Source organism: Oreochromis aureus, linkage group 22, assembly GCF_013358895.1.
Source record: "Oreochromis aureus strain Israel breed Guangdong linkage group 22, ZZ_aureus, whole genome shotgun sequence".
Classification (NCBI taxonomy): Eukaryota; Metazoa; Chordata; class Actinopteri; order Cichliformes; family Cichlidae; genus Oreochromis; species Oreochromis aureus.
Genome location: NC_052962.1, coordinates 4,495,661 through 4,513,725, shown reverse-complemented (window position 1 = coordinate 4,513,725; position 18,065 = coordinate 4,495,661). Strand labels below are relative to the sequence as shown.

Here is an 18,065-nt window from a genome sequence, read left to right as displayed (position 1 = left end):
GTTTACTAAATTTATATATCAAAGAATCAGTAAAACTGGGGTTTGTCGATAAAATATGTTGATGTAGCTTTGTCTGTTTTGGATTATACAAAAAATTAACCCATTACTGGCGATTACGGGGAGTAATTCAAAATTAGATTTCCAACAGTGTGAGATGCGCCATATTGTCCTTGATTGGGCAAAGAATGACCGTTATCCACCATTTTGTTTCAACGGAAACGTAAAAAAATCGTTTCCTGTGACGTTAAAAACGTCACGTAGTATAAAAGGTAAATCCCTCCTGCTCGCGCTTATTCCTGGATTTGGTCAAAGGTAAGTGAAGTCAGAAAAACAGAGGGGCTTATTTTCGACGCATTGTTCAGCTGTTAATGCGAAATTACTGCGGAGTGTATAAAACAAAACATTCAAGGACGTTGATGTTGATGAGGGATGGAATTTCTTTAAACAAATGAAATTAAATGTGCGTTTTCTGTGTGTTTTGCAGGTATGAATTTGCTTTCCCGAAGACTGAGCCGTCGAGGACTTTGAACAACTCAAATTCATGTTTTTTCTTCAAGTAATGGACATTTGATTACTATTTTTGCCTCCAGTTTGTTCCTGAAGGAAAGGCTAGCATTTAGCTATCACAGCCCCACCCACAAGAAGTTTTTAAGTTGATATTAAAACCATGAAGGTTGAAGACATAAAATTATTTAAATAGGATCTATAAGTGCCTTAAAAGCACACTATAATATACCCGAGACGCTGAGGATCTATATTATCAATAGTAAGTTGATTTTGAAGTTGAATTGAAATTCCTCAAATGAAATTAGTCGTAGACAATAGGCTACCTAGCGGTAGCTGGCTAGCAGGCACCGTATGTTAGCTTGGTTCTTAGCAAATAATTTGAGCATAGACTTGTAGTATGAGCTCACACAGGAACGTGGACGGAAGCAAAACGCTCCGTTTCTTCGTGTGTGAGACGGAATTGAGTAATTATACAAATAAAGATATAACTCGAAAATTCGTAAAATAACCATAAGCAATCTGTTCATAAAGATTGCCGTAGGCACAGAAGGGAACTTTCCAGATCATGAAGCCGGACTTTTTGCCTGCCAGATTTTGTTTTGTAGGGGCTGATCCACGGAACGAACACCCACCGCAATCTATACATAAAGATTGCGTTAGTTTGAGGATTGTGGACATTTTGTGAAGCACTGTGTGTGTGTGTGTGTGCGTGCGTGCGTGCGTGTTGAAATGACGATAATTATAGCACAGGGAGTTCACGAAACGCCTAAACCAGATACTCGGCAATCTGAGGATAAAGATTGCAAGATGACCGGCGAACAAACAGGATTGACAAATGTGGTGGACTAGTTGCGTTTTGCTTTTTGTCCTCGGGACAGCTCCGAGGGCTAGCCGTGTTTTCCTCGGAACTACATTTGGAGTATTTGGCAAACGACTGTGCAGATCAAGTATAGGCTCATACGCCATCGCATTGTCTGACTTTGATACGCATATGGTGCTCGCTGTGTTTTTCCATCAGTACGGTCTTCGCTGTGACAGCGATTGTTTGAAGCAGCTGGTATGTCGCCGAAGTGGTTAACAGAGGGAGTGCTCTTATTAGCAGACAGCCTCCGCCTCCCTCCCCTTTGTCAAGCAGCTGAGAGCAAGAGCAGTCCTGCCCTCCCCTGTGACAGATTTCAGGTTAAGAAGCAGCCTTTTATAGGCTGCTTCAGTTGCCCTTATATAATAGAGGGCGTTTTACACTGTTGCTCGATTTCTTCTGAGGCTTCTTGATTGAATATATTCAATTTACCGTCTATTGAGTAATCATGAACGATACAGTGACAATATTTTTGTTCCAAGCATAGGCATAGAAAGCAGCCATACATTTGTTTTACATAAGGTATTGGTGATGTGTAGTAACACCACAGTGTGTCTGTGCAAAACTGCTGAACCAGGAACCAGGGTCATGTATAACCACTGATTGTGTGTATATGTGTAACAATTGTGACATTTACAGGATTTGAGTTATTTGCAGTGTTGTGGAGGTCTGAGACTATATAAAACTTCTACTACAACAGTTACGCGGGTAAGACCTAACTGATTCCTCACATCATGACATTTCCATAAATTGGCAAAATGTTTCATTACAAAATGCATTGCAAGAAAATAAAGTGCATGCTTATTATAAAGGTCAGTTCGAGCAGTTATATTAAGAATCATTTGAAGGTTATTCAGATTAACACAATAATAATCTAAAACAATGAAGCATTCATATGTGCTTGAGTGTTCACTGTTTGTTTTTGGCTCATATTGCACTTTTCAAAGATGAAAAGTAAGTAAACACCCAACACCTTTCAGCTTTACAGTCACTTTAATTTGTGACAGCTTCATGTGATGTTTAACAAGTGTTTCCATTTAAAATGTGTTGTTACTACAGAGAGTGCAGTGCCAATGTGCAAAAACAAACTAACCTATAGGTGGCAGTAAGTTGCTAGACTTGTGCCCTCTGGCTGGGATAACTGTCAGTTATCTCATTAAAACAGAATAATCCAATACAGAGAAACTGACACTATGATCACATGACCACAGGTGAAGATTAACAAACTAATGTCACAGTTTCCAAGCATTTCATTCTTCATACAGTTATTTTCAATCATATTTTATTTTTTCGTTGAATGTAATCTTTGTACCATTCACCTTGTCGTTAGATGTCATAATTAATTAATGACAGTAGATTTTGTTTGTATAAAGTATTTGTTTGTTTTCCCTTTTTCTTACAAAGTTATATTTTTTGCACAAATGAATATGACTGTGATAGATGTATGTTATTAAAAATAAGCACTGATAAGTCATAATCAGCATTACTTAAAAGTACTCTCTTTGGATATTTTGAGCTATTTTTATATAGCTGTGAAACATAAGTGGAAATGTATGATGAAATAAGCACATGAATACCAAGGTAAATAGGTTTTCAATATTCTTTTTGATTTTAATAGTGAAATATTGAAATAAATAAATAAGAAACGATTAATGGCAGGTGTGATGCTTTGTACATGAACTTTATAAATGTGCAGAGTTGTCTGCGTTGCTCCTGCTTCTTTAATTGTATCTTGAAATGGAATGAACAGGGTTTCCTCGCACACAAAATGAAAGCATTATGGCTATGTGCTGTCCTGCAAGTGAAAGTCCCAGAGAGCAGACCCCCTGTGGTACTGAAGAGCAAGTAGCAGTGACCCGGCCTGGTCACTACTTTACGGCAGTTGGTACTCCAAACACCTCAAGTACAAGACAGCACAGCACATATAGCCTTTATGGCCTTTATAGCCTTTATGGCTATATGTGCTGCAAGAAAATGTTACTGACTGTCTGTACTTTGTGATTTGTGTTTCAGGTTGTCTTTCTACTCACACATATACACCAACACTTAAATTATTTGTTAGATAGTTGGTCCTAGAGGCCTCCTTTGGAATGGTGCAGTACAGTGGATATAATAAGGCCTTGTTGGCATATGGTGGCACATGTGTGTTCTTCGGGTGTTGTTGATGGAATGTCCTTGAACCGGTTGGTGCTGTCATCCTCTGAGCTGCTATAGGACCGGTTTTGAAGTGGAATCTGAATGTCTTAGTGGTTGGTGGTCGACTCTGCTGTAATTTTGTTGTTCTGACACATTTTAAGGGATCTGATTAATACAGTTGTGAATTTGTGTCCCTCAGTGTGGGGGTGGGGGGTTGTAGTCTTAGTCAAAAGGACAGTCTGGTTGGAATTCTGTTGGACGGTGCCCTGTTTCTCTATCTGGCAGACAAATAGCCCACATTTCATGTGATACTTATTACGACAGACAAAACATCTCCATATAACACAAATGTAATACAGTTGACGAGTGTATTTACTATAGTATTGTGTTTTAAGGTATGGCAGGGGGACCAGTAGACCCAAGAGAGATTTTGAAAGGTGTGGAAACTCTGCTGGGCAAAGATGGAGAGCTCCGCAGTCTGGAAGGAGTCCCAAAAGTGTTTAGGTAAAGAACTGATACTGAAATGTGAATATGCATTCACTGTTAACAATGCCTTGAGTTCAGGACTTAAAATTAATGATTTCTAAACACCTTTTTCCAATGCAGCCTGATGAAAGCTTCAACTAAGATGGTCAGTAGATGTATGTACCTGAACATCCTGCTGCAGACGAAATCTCATGATGTTCTTAACAGGTATGCTGTAAATCGCATTTTGTGTTCCCAGTTTAGATTCTGTTACTCTCATTCACAGGACTTGATAAAAGCATGATAGCTGTTAACTTTCAGTTCAAGTCACACTATTTCTTTTTGACTTCTTATATTTTTCATCCAAACACAACCAAGCACCCTGCCCCGAGGTGCCACCATGCCTGTCAATGTTTGCATATGTACTGTGTCAGCATACACATCCCTGTTTGTAGCATGAATAGAACTGTGTGAACTCGTTTTAGTACTTTCTGGAGTGTAGGCTTAAAATGGGGGAAAGAAGTTTATAGAACAATTGCTTGATCATGTAATTTACCCAACTGTTGTTTTACATTATTCGTCCCAGTAAATAGTGTTGTGGCAAAACCTGCTTGTTATTCAAATTCTGTCTATCCTTGCATGCTTTCTCTATAATTTGTTGTTCGCTCTTTCATCCAGGTTTATCAGAGTTGGTGGCTACAAGCTGCTTAATGCCTGGCTCACCTACTCCAAAACCACCAACAACTCTCCTCTACTTCAGCTTATTCTGCTAACACTGCAGAAGTTACCCCTTAAAGTAGATCACCTAAAACAGGTACCTTTTATAGTTGTAGTCTCAACACTCATCCTGTGCTCTATAGAGAAACAATAACATCTAACCTGCTTTTAATCTGTCCCAGAACAATACTGCCAAGTTGGTGAAGCAGCTGAGCAAGAGTGCGGAGACTGAAGGTGAGTTAGTTTTACATCAGAAATGAAACCTCTTAAATATAGGCAGCAGTGTATTTTCAATTTATTGTGTTGTCTTTTGTTTTTAGAATTAAGGAAATTGGCTGCTGTGCTCGTGGATGGCTGGATGGCTACAATCCGCTCCCAAAGTGTCTCAGGCAGTACCACCTCTCCTGCAGGTACAGATCTACTTGTTTTTTTGTTTTGTTTTTTTGTGTATCCTATACACATCAGATTTTAAGACTTTTTTTATTTTTTAGATAAGAAAAAGAAGAAAGAGGAGACTAAGGTGCCTGTGCGTGACATGAAGGAAAAAGGTGGAGATGAGGAGAAGAAGGACAAACCCAAAGCTCATGCACCCAGCCACACTAAGATTCGCTCCATAGGTAAAGGTGTAGAGCTGTTTGGCTCTTTCTCCCATAGTGTTCGTAGCTTAGCAAAGTCGTACTAAAACATTTGACAGATTTTCGAGCGCCGTGTACCACATAAAATCGTTTCGAGGTCAGTAAACACAACCAGAATTCATACATAAGGCACACGGGATTATAAGGGGCACTGTTGATTTTCAGAAAAATCAAAGGATTGATTTTAAGTGTGCCGTATTTTCCAAAAAACATGGTAATAACGACGGCCCGCTAGCATGCTCTACCAAAAATAGTGCTTTGTTGTGTATCTGACGGATGAAAGCTAAACCAGTTCCACACCACTGAAGTTGCAGCCTTTTTACAAACCAATTCTGGTTCATCCGTTTCATTCAACGATCCGCTTTCGCCCTTCTTATTCTCCGTCGCCGCCATGCTTTTCCGCCATGTGCGTATGAAAACAAAGGCACTGTGCATGCGTGTTTTTACCCATATTCTATCATGACATTTCATTTTCTTATCGTTGTCCAACATTATACCGGTATTACCGTGAACGGTATGATATGGCCCAGCCCTACTTACCACTGTTGCCAAATGATTGCTTATAAATGTCCGTGTTATTGTTGTGGTTCTTTCTAAAACTGGGTTTCCTTACAATATAAAGCGCCTTGAGGGGACTGTTGTTCTGAAGTTGTACTAAGTAAATAAATAAAATTGAATTGTTTAAGTTCTTTGTGATCATCAGTGTTTTATGTTATTTAGGACTGGAAATCGGAGACCCTCCCAACCCAGCCCCTCCTAAGAAGACGCCAACTGCCCCACAGTTGGGTAGCAAGTACAACATCAAGCCTCCAGTTCTCAAAAGACACAGGTATTGCACCTCCACAACAGCCTGTTCTATGAGCAAAGCAGCGTCTTGCATCGTAGTCTTGTAGCTTTCTCACTGGTGCCCTCAGGTGGTACTAACACTGTAGTACTAACATTTTTCTTCTTGTGTTCATTTTTTCACCTACAGCTCTGGCTCAGGAGATGCTCCACCTCAGGAGAAAAAGTATAAACCTCTAAATACACCCTCCAATTCCGCCAAGGAGATCAAAGTCAAAATAATTCCCGCACAACGTGAGTTCACGTATACCCACAGAATTTTTGCTCTTAAGGACATGATGGTGACGTATCAGTAATGTTGTTGTTTTTTATTCTTTTCTTCCTGCAGCAATGGAGTGCACTGGCTTCCTAGATGCTCTGAACTCTGCCCCAGTGCCCGGGATCAAGATCAAGAAAAAGAAACCTAGTGCTAACACTACAGCTAGTACCAAGGTGGTCTCCCCCACAACTAACAAGGTAGTGATGGATCTCAGGACAGTGTGACCTCTTTGTGGATTTTATTCAAGATTTCGTTTCCTCGTTGTTGTTGTTCTTAATTCATTTTGTCATTTTGTCATTTTTTTTTTAAATTATTGTTGTATTTTATGTAAAAGTCCCCAGAATGAGTCTGGTTTTGCTTGACAGAAAATTATAGACATTGTTTTGCTGTATTTCTGTTAATTTGTGTAGAATTCTTTAGTTTGTTGTTGTGTGAGACACAGAAACCACACAGAATCATTGGTTTTTCTCACACACCAGACACTCACTGCTGTTGACTTTCCTCCTTTAGGCAAGCCCATTTGAGAGCAAACCTGTATATTCTGCGTCTTCTACAAAACCAGCATCTCCAGAAAGTGCTGCTTCCACCACTCCTGCAGATGAAAACCAGGAACCTGAGCAGCCTGGGACCCCTGTTCCCTCTGAGGACCCAGAACCCTCTGACAATGGTAAGTTATTGAAGATGATGATGAGGATGGTAATTTGTAATGAGCACATTTTATATTGCATCCAATGTGTTTTCTTGTTTTGTTGTAAAAGAGCATAAAATATTTTCCTTGTTGGGTCTTGTTTACAGGCGAGAAACCAAATGCTCTGGCAGAACCACGTGGAGAAGAAGAAAGCTTGACCAAGAAAGGCAAGAAGAAGAAGACTGTTCACTGGGCTGAAGAGGAGCAGCTCAAACACTACTTTTACTTTGATCTGGATGAGACAGAAAGAGGTAAAGCTGGAGGGTTCGAATGTTGACTTTTTACATTGGGTCTGTAAGTCCTTAAAATATTAACTATTAATGCTATTATACTTAATTCACAGTCAATGTCAACAAGATTAAGGACTTTGGTGAGGCGGCAAAACGAGAGCTAATGATGGACCGGCAGACATTTGAAATGGCTCGTCGGCTTTCCCATGACACCATGGAAGAAAGAGTCCCCTGGACACCCCCAAGACCCCTGACACTGGCTGGCAGTCTTGTCACTCCAGGTGCAAACAGCACAGAGAAACTCACCCAAAGAGACCGTGAAATGGGCATTCTGCAAGAGATCTTTCTCAGCAAAGAGAGGTAGGGCATATGTATTTGTGGTGGTTAGTAAGTGCATTTTTCCAGGATCAACTTGTGCATTACAAATACCAAAAAGATGAGAAAGTAGAAGAAGACGTTTAAACAGTATATGTGCTGCTATGCCCTCTATTGTGTGCCTAAGATAACCATTTCAAGCATTATTTACATACATTTCTTTATATTAGAAGCTTTGGTTTTGCTTACTATGGGCATCCGCCATTTTTGAGGTATGAGAGAAAATGAGGAAAAGCCACTTTAGGTCACTCTAAGAAATGAGTCTTACCATGTTCATACCAAAAAGTTAAGTTGTCCTTTTATTTAAACAAGAATTTGGTGTTTACAGTTTTCTATCCTTTCTTGTCATCAGTGTGCCTGACAGTCCACACGAACCAGACCCAGAGCCTTACGAACCCATGCCCCCCCGTCTCATCCCACTCGATGAGGTTGGCTCACTAAAATACACACTCTCTACAATTCTGTTTCTTGCCATTTACATTCCCTACATGTGTACTACCAGCCCACTAAGCTGTCAGTCTGATTTCCAATCTAGGACTCGTCAATGATGGATGAAGGCTACGTAGAACCTATGGACACAACGTCACAACCAGGATCTGGTGAGAGTGCCAAACTGCCGCCTGTCTTGGCCAATCTCATTGGTAACCTGAACAACAGTTCCCGCAGCCCACAAGCCTCCAACACTGTCAGCAACACTGTGCCTCCCTCTGTCAATATACAGGAGCTGCTGTCATCCATAATGGTAAATATAGGACAATAATCACAAAATGGCATTTTTTTCTAATTACGGAACATCTAAATCAGGTTTAATTTCTCAGCTTTGGTAAAATATCTCTGCCACTTCGTTTAAGTTTTCTTTTTATTGTTACTGGCGAGTGTAGCTAATGACAGCTGTCTATCATCAGGGGCCCTCTGGTAACCAGTCTACTGAAGAATTGATAAAGCAACCGGACTTCTCTGATAAAATTAAACAGCTACTGGGCTCCCTCCAGCAGACTCAGAATCAAAACCAGAACCAGAACCAGAGTGGACCTCCACCAGGTGAATCAATTTAATTAATTTTCATCTTTAACTGTTAAATTAAATATTTTCTCCTGTTACCATAGGACCCACTGCGGTGCTTTTGTTTCTCACTTCTTTCTTTTTTTTTTCTTTTTTTTAATTCTTTTTTTTCTGCAGTCAACCAGGGTCTGCTGGGACATGGTCCAGGCATGAACAGCATGAACACCATGCACATGCAGATGCCCATGAATGGTGGCTACCCGCCCAACAATTCACCCGGTGGTCCTCGGTTTAACCACCCCCCCCCCCCTCACAACCACGGACCACCTTTCAGTGGCGGTGGAGGCCCACGCATGATGGGACCACCACCAGGTCAGGGCAGAGGAGATGGCAACTACTGGGGAGATGACTCAATGAGAGGAGGGCCCCACAGAGGGGGGCACTTTCACCGAGGAGGCCGTGGTCGGGGAGGAGGAGACCCAGGATTTAGAGGCAGAGGGCGAGGAGGTCCCAGAGGAGGAGGACACAACAATATGAATGGTACCTTATTTTCAAGTCTTATTTTAATGTGTTTGTATTCTGCACAAAGTTTGCAGACTGTGCAGAAGTATTTAGAATATGTTTCACTTCAGTGTGGTAACCTTGAGTACAAGAAGAGTCATATAATTGTAACCAATCTGCTGCTCTCACCTTCTTTGTTTCACATACGTCACCCTTAAATCTATCATCCGTTTAATGCTGTTTTCTCCTGGCAGACATGTCCAAGAGGCCTGTTTGTCGTCACTTCATGATGAAAGGAAGCTGCAGGTATGAGGGCAGCTGTGCTTTCTACCACCCTGGTGTTAATGGACCACCACTGCCCCCCAAATACCCTGCTAACAACCAACATAATCAGCACCCACAGCATGGCCACTAGGTGATGTTGCAGTCAGCCTGGGAATAACTGAAAGACACTAGACTGGCTGTTAACGGCGATATGGTTAATGCAGGACTTCTGTCTTTAGACAACTACGGAAAGACCAGGATGGTCTCTCCTGAACTGTAAGCTGTCTGAAGTCTTGTTCCTGGTAACTGAAGAGTCTGTGACAGAACAAGAAGAGAGAAGACAAGAGATTGTAAATGAATGACTGGAAGGCTTTGAGATGATCACTGATGTGATGTTTTTATCGTGTTCATTTTTAACAGTGAGATTGAGCTACCATGTGTCACCACTATGTCTGAATTGCTGCAGCTTGGTGCCTGTCTGCTTTGTCACTTTCCAAATCATTAACAGAGTTCGCTGAATGAAAATGTCCAACTCAGCACACAACTTCATTTCCTTCTTACAGTGGCTGTTCTTCATAACCACATGTGACATTAGTTTGTTGCTCTCTAGTTTTGTTGCATCATCAGTAAGATTTGTACTGAAGAATTGGAAACGTTTTCCCTTCCTGCATGAGACAAAACTTTAGAAAAACCAGCTGAACTTGGTTTCATCTATGATTTTTGAAAGCTGGGCCTGTAAAGGAACATAACAATTAAACTGAGTGTTATGTTGCCTAAGTTTGCCTACTCCTGAGAAAAATGCCGCTATGAACTCTGCTGATCTGAGTAGATGCTTTGCTTTGCTTTTTCTTTTCTCCAACAGCAGTGTGTCATATGTAAGCTTTGAGCTCATCAGTTCAGTCATGTGCCCACGTGCGTGTGGTTGGGCAATCACGACATGCCATGCTATTGTCAGAAGAACTGCTGCCTGCCACCTCTGTACTCATCTAAATCCAGGAGGGGTTTGTGTTGTCAGTGTTAAAGATGGGAATGATGAGTCCCTCTGTGGGTCACCTATATTATGTGTTTTCTGTGAAAACAGTCATTTGTGTCTCTTGTGGGACTGTAAGAGGTTTTTTTTTGTTTTGTTTTTTTATTTTTCACCCTCTACATTTTTTTATACAAATTTGACAGCGTGGTTCAGGTTTTTTTTTGTTTGTTTGTTGTTTTTTGTTTGTTTGTTGTTTTTTGTTTGTTTTTTGAAGGTATGAACTGTATGAATAAATTCATACACATTTTCAGTTGAATTCTTTTGTACACATTGTATTGAATAAATGTTTAAATACTGAGCAAGTGTTGCTGTGTTTTCCCTTGAAGTGTGACTAATGTGAACAACAAACAGTTTGACTGAAATGCTTCTGTACAGCACAGAATCACCTTGGGAATATTTGTCAGTTTAGGTGTTTCATGTGCTTCATTTTAAATCAGGAAAACACATCCTGTTCAAGCAGGTCTATCCTCTGTGTGTGTGGATACAGGTGACGTCAGATCCGTGTTATCAGGGTAGGGCTGAGTGCATCTGGTGAGTGAATTGTTACGAGGAGTGGCCTTTAACCCTGCCCTTTAGTGCAAATATTGACCGTGGTATATAGACCACACAAAGATAGAAAGACAGGAGTGAAAGGCAATAGAGGGAGCTGAATTAAGGACACCTCATCACTAAGCTGCTTCCATATCCTGTTGCAAGAAACACGAAAAACATTTAGTGCTATGTCAAGGAACAGAAGATTTCAACAGAAGATTGCCGTCAGTGTAAAAGCAAAGAAGAACACTAAATGAATGCAGAGAATCACATGCAGGTAGAATGTCACAAAATAAAGCTGCAAAGCAGTAAAGGTGAATCTTTCCTGTAAAGGTATACCTGGGAAAAACTGAGTGACACTATATCATAAGAGGAATACTTTTTCTGAAGCACTTCTTGGAGACTGTCTTTTTAGGACAGGTTTAGCAGATGGTAATCCTAGAAAAGACGTTTGAGACCAAACTGAGGGAAGCGAGGTCACAATTTTCAGAAATGTAAAACTTAAACATAAATGACTGTGGGAGCTATCATAATGAAAGACAGTGGTGAATTTGAATGGGATTTTTTTTCTAAACACCAATGCAATGTTACACTTTCTGAAGTTTGTGAACTATCTACAGATCTGTAATTTGGATCTATATTTGGAAATAAGGTCTATGACTATGGATACTCAGATCTGGTCTGTGGGCTCTGTTTCCCCTTCTTTCAGTAAACTCACTTCCATGTATACTTTCATCAAGCCCTCTTTTTGTGTTATTTGACCTGTTTAGTAACACCCTGATTCCCTGTGCCTGAGGTCCTTGACCTGTTTTTAATCTGCCATCAACCCAGCTCCAATTCTACTCTGCCTCCAGCATCCTCACTTTTCTCACCCCCTTTCAGCAACTGGTTCTCTTCATCAACCTGCCACACTGTGTAGAGCCCATCTGCCTTCTCAAAGCACTTTCTAAATGGCCTGCATTTGTATAGTGCTTTACTCAGTCCCTAAGGACCCCAAAGCGCTTTACACTACATTCAGTCATTCACCCATTCACACACACATTCACACACTGGCGATGGCAAGCTACATTGTAGCCACAGCTGCCCTAGGTCGCACTGACAGAGGCAGGCTGCCGGACACTGGCGCCACCGGGCCCTCTGACCACCACCAGCAGGCAAACATGGGGTTAGTATCTTGCCCAAGGATATTTGGCATGCAGACTGGAGCAGCCAGGGATTGAACTGCCAACCTTCTGATCAGTAGATGATCTGCTCTACCACCAGAGACTTCTGTGAACACTGATACAGATAAGCTTGTTTGCTTCTGGATTTGGTGTCATAGGTCACATCAGTGAAGCCAAAGCATAGCTAAGGTTGACATTCCTTTTATAATTTCATCCTTCTTTTGTAATATTACCATCCCATCACTACATACTACTCCAATAGTTTACATTGTACTTACATTGCAGCCACAGGAAGATTATTATGAACCAACCAATAGATTATTCATTAAACTGCATGCCTTAAAATTGTATGATTTAGTTAATCTCAACATTGCTATGATAATATAAAAAAGCGCAAAATAATCTCTTCCTAAAATGTATTCAGAGGTTGTTAGACATTCAACAGACATAAGAAAAGGTTCAAAGGTTCAGTTCAAAAAGCAGAACTGAATTTATGAACTGAATATATGGAATGTATTCCATGGAAGCTAGGAAATAGGCCCTGTTCACTTCCAGCATTACATCTGTCTTTGGTGATTTGATGCAACTGGAAAGCTATAAACTAGCATCCATTCCAATACAACAGATATGATGATATGTTCATGGTGGTTTAAATAGGAAACTGAGGATTTGGAGCTTTTAGAAGATACTATGACAAGCGGCAAAAAAGCCACCATGATGATTATGAGGTTCAACTGGTAACAAAAAGAAATGTGAGTCTTTCTCACATTGCTGGTGCAGGTCGTGGACCTGAGGGACAGCGAAACAAGGAGTTACTAAAAAAGGTCAAATAACACGAAGACCCTCAGAGCGGCCAGATTTAGCCATTGTGTTAGTTCAATAGGTGAACTGGACAATGGAACTGGAGAGCTAAGCTGAGACAGATGCTGCAGGTCACGATTAGCTGACGAGTCTCAGATGTACAGGTGAGTTGGCTGAAGGAGCAGAAAAGGACCACCACACCCAGGCAGAAGAACACACACAACACAGACTGACACAAATTGCACCAGCAAAAAGAGACACGAGGGAAGGGAAAACAGGGAAAACATCCATTTCCTTTTCTTAATCACACCAAAAGTTGATGCAAGTTACTAATAAAATCTGTTTGGTCAGTTCCTTTGTCATCTGTTGTTTAACCTCATTACAAAACAAATAAATAACTAAATGTGTACGTGTACATGTCATCGTGTAATGATTAAAATTGTCAGTGCAGCGGGTCAGTGGGTCCTGATTGAATAAAGAGCACATCCTGGTAGAAGAGGATATTCATCAACCTGGAAACCCGTGAACTGCGTCTATTAATGACTTATGAATACCTATTTTATCAGCTTAGATAGAAACCATTTGTTTTAAGCTACACAAAAGCTGCTTAGATAAAAAGTTATCAAGATTGGAAAAGCTTAAATATTCAGTATTTTAACAAAAACCCAAATATGTCTGTTACTGTAATGTAAAAATGCAAATCAAATTTTCTCAAATTATCTCAAGAGCATCCACACTCTGCTTTTATGAATATGTTAGTGCCCATAAAGAAAGATGTTGCTGAACTCAAATGAACGTATTACTCTGCTTCCTGGAACTGAGCAGAGGAGAGCGAGTGTGTGTGGACTGTTAGAAACTGCAGGCAGATCTGTGGTGAAAGGGCTGATTCAATCAGAGAGGTAGAATGGCTGGAACCTGAACAAAGCTGCTATTGACAGCAGCTAGGTGACCATGAGATCCCCGCTGCAGTGCACAGGTGATGGTTGAGATGCTCTGAGATAAAACCCAGGCAGGATACAAACCTCTGTCGATCGTGAATTAGTTCTTGTCTGCTAACAAGTCCTAGTTTTGAAAAACTAAAAGCTCAGGTCATAATTTTCTTTCATGCAAAGCATCATTCATGCTCTGCACGACTATAACAGCAGTCTACTTTGCAGCAAAGAGGATATCAAGTTGCTGCTTTGTGCTCTGAACCAATCACATGCAGACCAATCATCATTCAGTCTCTGATCGCTTTTCTATGTTTAATGCTGACTTGGCCTTGGATCGAAGCCAAACAGCCCAACTCATCCTGATCACACCTGTGCAAAATGTGCATCAAACTAATTATTACTGTAGTAGCCAAAGGAAATGCTCTAATTCAATTCAGTTTTTATTTAAATTTAAATAAAATCACGCCTTTATATTGTAAGGTAAAGACCCTACAACGATAACACAAACCATGATTTGACAATAACTGAATACCTATATCTGCTAAAAAATTCAGATATTGCCTACTGACAAATATGGCCACATGAATATCTTTTTATAATCTTAATTTGTAAATAAATCCTCTTATTCCTTTTCAAATTTTGATTTAATATTATTTAAAAGGGTGCTGCTCCATCATGTTCTCTTCTGGTTGACAACGGTGTGTTGAGTCCCAACATAAAATGTTTAAATCATGCTCTTACAACAGGATGTCTTTGTTCATACACACGGAAAATGCAAATTATCCACTTTCACTATGAAGTTGGTTGGCAAACAAACTTTTGCGTCACTCTGGCATTCCTGCACAGAGAAGTGGGGGAGGGAAGAAGGTGGGCTCTCAGCCAGCAGGTGCTTAAATACAGGACAGGTGAAGCTAGAGACAGTGCAAGTCCAGGAGCTGCCCACATTTTCTACCTGACTATTCCGGAACAGGTAAGCTAAAGAACTTGTCGCCGTAGCTTTGTACCTTAACCTTTTTTTTCTGTGAATACTCTACTATGTGAAATAATTCCATGTCATAGCTAAAACTTTACTAAGGAATGTTCATTACAGGAAAAGAAAAAGCAAAAAAAAAAGCATCTGGATTTTTGTTAAAATAGTCTTCTCTATAAAAGTGTCTCTTCAGTTTTGCTTCCCTTTCTGTTACTGCAACTTTTAACAGCTCATGTGCTGATAGAAGTGTGAATGCAGTTCCTTTGGCAAAAATGCTGATGCTTCAAGTCTAAAACTGGTATGCATTTCTTAGAGGAAAGATTTTGTAACTGGTTTTTGTTTGCTGTTTCAGGTAAACTTTAAAGATGGTTAAATCAGCGCTGTCTGTGCTCTTGGTCCTGGTAGCCATTTCCTCTACCTTTGCTGCAAAATATATCCCCAAGAGTGGGAAGAGGGTCCCACAGACTCTGTCCAGAGGTATGTGAGTCATTTCATTCACGCATTAAGCCCACTATTACTGAGGTAAAGGATGCACTTATTTCTAATGGTGTCTTTGTCTGTGCAGGATGGGGTGATCAGCTGATATGGGCTCAGACTTATGAGGAGGGTCTTTACTGGTCCAGGTCAAAGTAAGACATAGTTTCAAAATAAAAGTCCAAACTTTGGCTTAACTCTAAAATTTGCTGAAGCTTATGATGGGCTGGTTGGTGTTTTAGGAACAAGCCCCTGTTGGTCATCTTTCACCTTGAAGACTGCCCACACAGCCAGGGTGAGTAGCTCTGGAGAAAAAGAGAAAGTAGCTGCTATTGTTTGACTTATTAAGTTACTCACTGTGTTTGTTCGAGAGAGAAGGAGTTCTGTTCTGTTTGAAGACTGAGCCCTTGTGTGTTTGTTCATATGTGATGTCACCTTGGTCATCCTGGTGCTGTTCTCGACACATCCGAGTTATAAAACTTAAAGTCAATTTTCTCTCACAGCGCTGAAGAAAGTCTTCTCTGAGGATAACGAGGTCCAAAAAATCCTTGATGAGGACTTCATCGTCCTTAATCTGGTGGTAGGTTACAACACCTGGCCAAAATGAAGTATTTTAAAGTCTTTCAGTCTGTATTACATTTTAAGACACAATTAACAATATTACATTTTGTGGTTCAGCACTGGCACGTACGTTTACGGTGCCCATAAAAAAAACTGTTCTTTTGCTTCTCCTACAGTATGAAACCACAGACAAACATCTGTCCCCTGATGGCCAGTATGTTCCTAGGCTCCTTTTTGTTGGTAAGAGCTTGAGATTGTGACATATCCTTTATATATACTGGTAATTACTATTACATCTATCAGTGTGTTTTATTGCACTGAATCCTTTTAATGTTTCTCAAGGAAATTGCATTAACTATTACTACCTGTATTATATGCCAGTTGCTGTGAAAAATCCTTGCCTATCCTAACCTATTATGTAAATGAATATTCTATAGAGACAACATATCAAATGTTAAAAATCTATTTTATAGTGAAATATTATGATATTATAGTGTGATGCACACAACTGCCGTTTTTTCACTTACCCAGTGCCAATTTCTCCACAGACCCCTCAATGACAGTGAGGGCTGACATCACTGGTCGCTACGCCAACCGCATGTATGCCTATGAACCAAGTGACATCAAACTCTGTAAGTGCGGCAGCCTGTATTGTATTACGATGCAGTTTTTGTCTGCTTGAATCCATTTACACTGTGTAATTAAACATTTCCTGTCTCTTCCTCAGTGGTTAGCAACATGCAGAAAGCTAAGAAGCTTCTGAAGTCTGAGCTGTGAGCACCAGGAAGACACACTGTGATGCTGATCCACAGCTGCTTTCTCCACAGTTTACATATGAGAAACCACGCACTGGAAAAATTCTTCTTTTCACCTTCACTTGAAATGTTTTCTCCCTAATTCCTTCCTAATGCTTGTTATTATTACTGTACGACAGGAATATTGAGTAAATAAATGAAGCTGTTCTCACTGACAGATAGTCTGCCTTCTTATTTGCCAGACTGTGTGGAATCAAATCTTTATGTTTAATCCATGTGTAATCATACTGACAACAAAATAATGAAATGACTGTTAACTTCAGCACATTATTTTCAGTGCCTGCATCAGGTCTCCATCAGACCAAATCAGACCAAAGTGGTAATATCTGACCATAATACCCAGCACCATAGAGGCAGCCATGGCTGAGGAGGCAGAGCAGGTCCTATGCTAGCCACAAGCTTGGTAATATAAACTCTGGTTCCTCCAACCTGCATATCAAACTTTCCTCTGGCAAGATACTGAACCTAAATGCATCAGTTGGAGTCCGTGAATGTTAGGTTAAAAGCAAATAGAAAAAAGCACTTGTGAACTGGAAAGTGCTGGTACTTTAAATCAGTGGATTTGGGGTCAGTTAATGTTTCTGTCACAACTCTGATTCAGTGATGTATCGGTGACAATCAGTTGATTAGCATGATGATCAGAGACTGACATGATTTGCCTACTCTGTTTGACAACAAGAAATAATCATGTAATGACCCCTGATCTGTAAGCACAATGTCTGTCAGTCAGACAGTTTTATTCAAAAGAGCTGGTAAGGAATCGCTTCAAGAAGACTGTGTATTCAGTAAAGTTGACATTCTGGATGGGCGGGTCCACACTGCTAGCACTGAAAGCTTTTTTGTGTTGCTGGGTAACCCAGTCTCAAGTCTTTTCAATTACAAAGAACTGGCTATGTTTGGAATCTGCAGATGTTTTGCATATTTGAAAGTAAGTGTGTGTTTGTGTGTGCGCTGCATATAGCTCATCAGAGTCAATCAGGCTTATCCTGTTTTTGGTTAAGTCTGATTTTGTCCCTTCCTGACCTCTTATAGGTGGAAGCTGACTCAGAGGGTTTACCCCCCCATAACAAAAAACACTCCCAGGCCCTGAGGAGGTGGCCACTTTTTTAGGGATTTAAAGACTTGTGGGCTTGGTTAAGTTGAGGGCGCAAACCATGCCAACCCTAATTTAACTAGAACCAGAGAGGTTTCATTGAGAGTCTCTCTTGCCCCCTCTGCTAATGATGGCAATGATAACAAGCAAAGGAGGAATTAGATAAGTCATTTAATATTCTGATCAGGTTGTGGTTGGTGCTCGGACAAAGAAT

At 40.4% G+C, this 18,065-nt stretch overlaps 2 protein-coding genes across 3 annotated transcripts; both read left to right on the top strand.

Annotated features, from left to right (window-relative positions):
- The first annotated feature begins 86 nt into the window (after window positions 1-86).
- On the top strand, window positions 87-10,809 carry ppp1r10 (protein phosphatase 1, regulatory subunit 10). 2 transcript variants are annotated; one of them, XM_031749986.2, is made up of 19 exons: window positions 87-312; window positions 485-556; window positions 3,898-4,006; window positions 4,109-4,195; window positions 4,646-4,781; window positions 4,867-4,918; window positions 5,005-5,094; window positions 5,176-5,301; window positions 6,040-6,148; window positions 6,293-6,396; window positions 6,491-6,618; window positions 6,932-7,088; window positions 7,217-7,360; window positions 7,453-7,699; window positions 8,067-8,142; window positions 8,250-8,456; window positions 8,620-8,755; window positions 8,894-9,256; window positions 9,472-10,809. In XM_031749986.2, exons 3-19 carry the CDS (start codon window positions 3,900-3,902, stop codon window positions 9,630-9,632), a joined length of 2,430 nt encoding a protein of 809 aa, XP_031605846.1. In that variant the 5' UTR covers window positions 87-312; window positions 485-556; window positions 3,898-3,899; the 3' UTR covers window positions 9,633-10,809. The 2 variants fall into 2 exon arrangements, with proteins under 2 accessions (XP_031605846.1, XP_031605845.1); XM_031749985.2 differs by having other exon boundaries at window positions 485-766.
- A 3,973-nt stretch (window positions 10,810-14,782) lies between these two features.
- On the top strand, window positions 14,783-16,915 carry agr2 (anterior gradient 2). Its single transcript, XM_031750109.2, has 8 exons — window positions 14,783-14,908; window positions 15,261-15,385; window positions 15,474-15,537; window positions 15,625-15,677; window positions 15,886-15,962; window positions 16,120-16,183; window positions 16,492-16,575; window positions 16,671-16,915. Exons 2-8 carry the CDS (start codon window positions 15,274-15,276, stop codon window positions 16,718-16,720), a joined length of 504 nt encoding a protein of 167 aa, XP_031605969.1. The 5' UTR covers window positions 14,783-14,908; window positions 15,261-15,273; the 3' UTR covers window positions 16,721-16,915.
- The last annotated feature ends 1,150 nt before the right edge of the window (window positions 16,916-18,065 follow it).

What these genes read in the sequence shown, in the direction of transcription:
- ppp1r10 (XM_031749986.2), top strand. Translation starts at nt 3,900, where the DNA reads ATGGCAGGGGGACCAGTAGACCCAAGAGAGATTTTGAAAGGTGTGGAA. An exon ending in TCTCCCCCACAACTAACAAG is followed by an intron (nt 6,619 to 6,931) that starts GTAGTGATGGAT and finishes TTCCTCCTTTAG; the next exon opens with GCAAGCCCATTTGAGAGCAA. An exon ending in CCCAGAACCCTCTGACAATG is followed by an intron (nt 7,089 to 7,216) that starts GTAAGTTATTGA and finishes TCTTGTTTACAG; the next exon opens with GCGAGAAACCAAATGCTCTG.
- agr2 (XM_031750109.2), top strand. Translation starts at nt 15,274, where the DNA reads ATGGTTAAATCAGCGCTGTCTGTGCTCTTGGTCCTGGTAGCCATTTCC. An exon ending in AGACTGCCCACACAGCCAGG is followed by an intron (nt 15,678 to 15,885) that starts GTGAGTAGCTCT and finishes TTTCTCTCACAG; the next exon opens with CGCTGAAGAAAGTCTTCTCT. An exon ending in ACCAAGTGACATCAAACTCT is followed by an intron (nt 16,576 to 16,670) that starts GTAAGTGCGGCA and finishes TCTCTTCCTCAG; the next exon opens with TGGTTAGCAACATGCAGAAA.